This window comes from Wasmannia auropunctata, unplaced genomic scaffold (genome assembly GCF_000956235.1).
Source record: "Wasmannia auropunctata unplaced genomic scaffold, wasmannia.A_1.0 LD335973.1, whole genome shotgun sequence".
NCBI lineage: Eukaryota > Metazoa > Arthropoda > Insecta > Hymenoptera > Formicidae > Wasmannia > Wasmannia auropunctata.
Genome location: NW_012026917.1, coordinates 66,493 through 70,039, shown reverse-complemented (window position 1 = coordinate 70,039; position 3,547 = coordinate 66,493). Strand labels below are relative to the sequence as shown.

The 3,547-nt window shown below is 35.4% G+C and overlaps 1 protein-coding gene and 1 pseudogene across 2 annotated transcripts; one reads left to right on the top strand and one right to left on the bottom strand.

The window, feature by feature from the left end:
* The first annotated feature begins 6 nt into the window (after window positions 1-6).
* LOC105454846 lies at window positions 7-1,355 on the top strand. 2 transcript variants are annotated; one of them, XM_011697756.1, is made up of 3 exons: window positions 7-379; window positions 474-789; window positions 885-1,355. In XM_011697756.1, exons 2-3 carry the CDS (start codon window positions 479-481, stop codon window positions 919-921), a joined length of 348 nt encoding a protein of 115 aa, XP_011696058.1. In that variant the 5' UTR covers window positions 7-379; window positions 474-478; the 3' UTR covers window positions 922-1,355. The 2 variants fall into 2 exon arrangements, with proteins under 2 accessions (XP_011696058.1, XP_011696059.1); XM_011697757.1 differs by lacking the exon at window positions 7-379 and having other exon boundaries at window positions 464-789.
* LOC105454897 overlaps window positions 995-3,547 on the bottom strand; it is a 4,160-nt pseudogene continuing 1,607 nt past the window's right edge.

Here is a 3,547-nt window from a genome sequence, read left to right as displayed (position 1 = left end):
ATCCGAAGAAGGTCAGAGGACGGAGAGTCGTGTAGAGGACAGGCAATTGTACAGTCGCAGAGAGAGTCACGCGAGTCGGAATAAAAGACTTTAACGTGGAGACAAAGATTCTTTTTTTTAATCAGTCACTTCACCTACCCCGGACTCGAGAATCGATAATCCGACTAACGCGCATCGATAAAACACCAAAACATAAATTTGAGTGAAATTATTATTTTCAGCTTCTGGAACAATGTTGCGAAAAAGGAAATTTCAAGAAGATCCAGGCCTTATTGTGTTAAGCAGCTTATCACTTGCCAAACTTTAGAACAAGTTAAAAACGTACCAATCAAACCAATTTTTAGTTTATTTTTTTCGTCAAATGTATTCAATCTAGAAGGTAAATATTTTATAATAAATTTTTTTATATTCTATCTGTTACAAATAAGTATCAAATAATAAAAAGCTCTAAAACCAATCTTTTTTTATTTCAGAAAATATGGAGAATTTACGATCTACAAAATATGACATCACCGTTTTGTATAATGATAATGTGATTGTGAATTCAGATTCTGATCCATCCGAATTTATAGGATGTATGTTCATCCCTGAAAATAAGAATATCAGCGTAAAAACGTATATATTGCCGTTCAACAGCGTAACACAAGAAGCACCAACCTATCGGGAAATTCTTAACACAATCATCAACTTTAAAACATCTGTAATTACACATCAAACGGTTTTTCTTATATTTTATGATCAGATGAATTCTATAATGGGAAACGAATGGCGAGAAGCTCTGTCGGAAAGGTATAATATGTATATTTATAATTAAAATTTGTAATAATACATATCCGATTATTTTTTGGGTATGTCCATATTAACATTTATTTCTTTTTTTGCAGCAGAGAAGATATTTCTATATTTGACGGAAGTAAATAACATACGTACAAAAATATGCCCACAAACTGACGCGTTCGAAGAAAACCAGGAAAGAGGGCCAGTTGGTATATTAATCACTGGAGATATAAAAATATGGACCCTGCTTTTGGAAGAAAATCACAAAACGAAGGAGCAAGTCAACGAGTGTTTCAAACTATTTCATGAACAAGTTCAATTGAAAAAAAATTCTGTGGCATTCGTGTTTTCGTGCAAAAGAGATAAAGACGTTATATCAAACAAACAAAATGTGGAATCAAATCATATATCGTACAAGAAACAGCCAAAAGAGATAATTAGCACAATTAATTACGAAACTTCAAATCACGAGACATGTTATTTTGTTTGATCTAACAAGTTTTTTCGCAGCAAAACGGTAGGCCACAACTATACAAAAAAAGTATAATATGTATATTTAATTAAAGCAATAATACATATCCGAGTTTATTATTTAAGTATGTCCAATTGTTATACTTCAAATGCTAATGCATATTTTGTTTTATTTATCCCTCTTCGACGTCTGACCTTTCTTCTTCTTTGCCGGAACTTCGTCCTCCGATGACGACGACGAAGAAGAATCGGTCGAAAAAATAAACCCGAAAAAATCCAATATAACCAAATTACACTGTTGAACGGTAATATGTAAGTTTTTATTCTAATATTCTCATTTTGAGGGATGAACTTACATCCCATAAATTTGGATGAATCATAATGTGAATCTTTAATCACATTAGTAAATTATAAAAAAATGAAAACTCATAACACCCGAAAAAACCTAATATAACCCAATAAAATAAAAAAAAACCACTGGGCTGAGCTTTTTTTAAAAAACTCGTGACGCATGTGACACAGCTCGATCTCCAGCTCGAGTTTTATTGTCCTCGATTTGTACGCGCACTTTTCGAAGACGAGCGAGAAATTTATCGTCATATATATAGTTTTCAAACCCTGTTTTAAAATGACAGCACAAGTTTCCAAAGTTCTTGTCTTTGAAATAACAAAGTGCTTTCTCTGAGAATAATTTGATAATTTTATCGATCATATTGCGTTATTAATAATTAATAAGTACTTTCGAGATAATCCAATCTGTGAAACACAGATTTTACAAACATATTGTATACGACGGAATGCAGAAATACAACAGGAATCGAGTAAACTTTGTCATTTTGTGAGTATTTAAATAATGAATTCCAATTAATAAACTTTTCACAGCTTTATCGAGCTTTGATCAAGCTCTGATTAACTTAAATGAGCAAAATAATGATCTACGGTAAATCTTACTATATTATTCGTTGTCCTGATTTAATCTTCTTTTCACAACTTCGTCAAACAAACAATTAATAATATATTCTACCCAAAAAAACAATACATAATAATAGAGTACAGTACAGTAAACCAATAGATTGCTCGAGATTGTTTGATAAGTTCATAAAAATAAAAAAAAAACAATTGCACCTCCCTAAAGTCCTTAGTCGATCACGCGTCACGCGGCTCGTCATCCGTCATCAGCCGTGCGACATGCGAGTCACTGGCGGCATGCCGTACACGCATTCGCAGCGTGCGCGCTCTTGGTATTGTTGTCATCTTGTGTTTACTGTCAGGGATGGCACGAGGCACTGGTGGTGTTGACAAAAACAATGACACGCGCTGCCCATCTTCCGGATCGCCATCCTTAATGCACTGTAAAAATAGGAAAAAATTGTTAGCTAAATTGCGAGGGGCATTTAATCATCTTCTGAAAATGTTAAAACGTAACAGAATGTAATTAAACGATAAGACGACAGAAATAACTTTCCTAGATAATTAAGTTGTCAACTAAAAAAAAATAATAAAAAACGGGCGTATGTATAATCTTAATGTAACGTTTATCGAATATTAAATATACAAAGTAGAATAAATATTGTATCTTCATTTATAATTCCTGCTAATTCGTAACTCTTAAAGCATTTGTAAAATATGCAAGTCGTAGAATATAATTTGTACAGAATGTCAGAATAGCTAATTATCATACATTATAACTTATAAATAAAGACTTATTTTTTTTTATTACTCAATTAATTCCTATTTTGTTTTATTTGTCCCTCTTCGACGTCTTACCTTTCTTCTTCTTTGCCGGAACTTCGTCCTCCGATGACGACGACGAAGAAAAATCGGTCGTCGTCGAGCTGGACGTACTGGTAGATTCATCAGAGCTTGAAGGGTCCTCTTCCTTGGTACCGGTCAACGTCGGCACAGGTGCCGGCTTTGGATGGGACTTCAGGTGTTCCCTCAGGTCATCCGTCAAACCGCCCAGGCCGATCGACGTGAAGAAGTTGATCGCGAAACGTGTGTACTTCGGATCGTCTCTGGGGAACAGCCCCTCGAACACCTCCTGCAACGTCACGTCTTTAACCCGCTCGTTCAGCTTTGCCAGACCCATGTACTCCGAGAGCTCTTAAAACAAGATCTTGATAAATATTCTGTTGGAACTCGTGGTGTCCTCCTCGTTCAGTTTTACGCACGACAGCACGCTCCACGATATGGAGTCCGTGAACAGTAAATGTGCAAAGAACTTGGACACATTCCGCAGCTTGTTGGTGTCGAGGCGGTGTATCGTGTGATACGCGTCCTTGAAGATCTGCTCGAACGG

What these genes read in the sequence shown, in the direction of transcription:
- LOC105454846 (XM_011697756.1), top strand. Translation starts at nt 479, where the DNA reads ATGGAGAATTTACGATCTACAAAATATGACATCACCGTTTTGTATAAT. An exon ending in CGAGAAGCTCTGTCGGAAAG is followed by an intron (nt 790 to 884) that starts GTATAATATGTA and finishes CTTTTTTTGCAG; the next exon opens with CAGAGAAGATATTTCTATAT.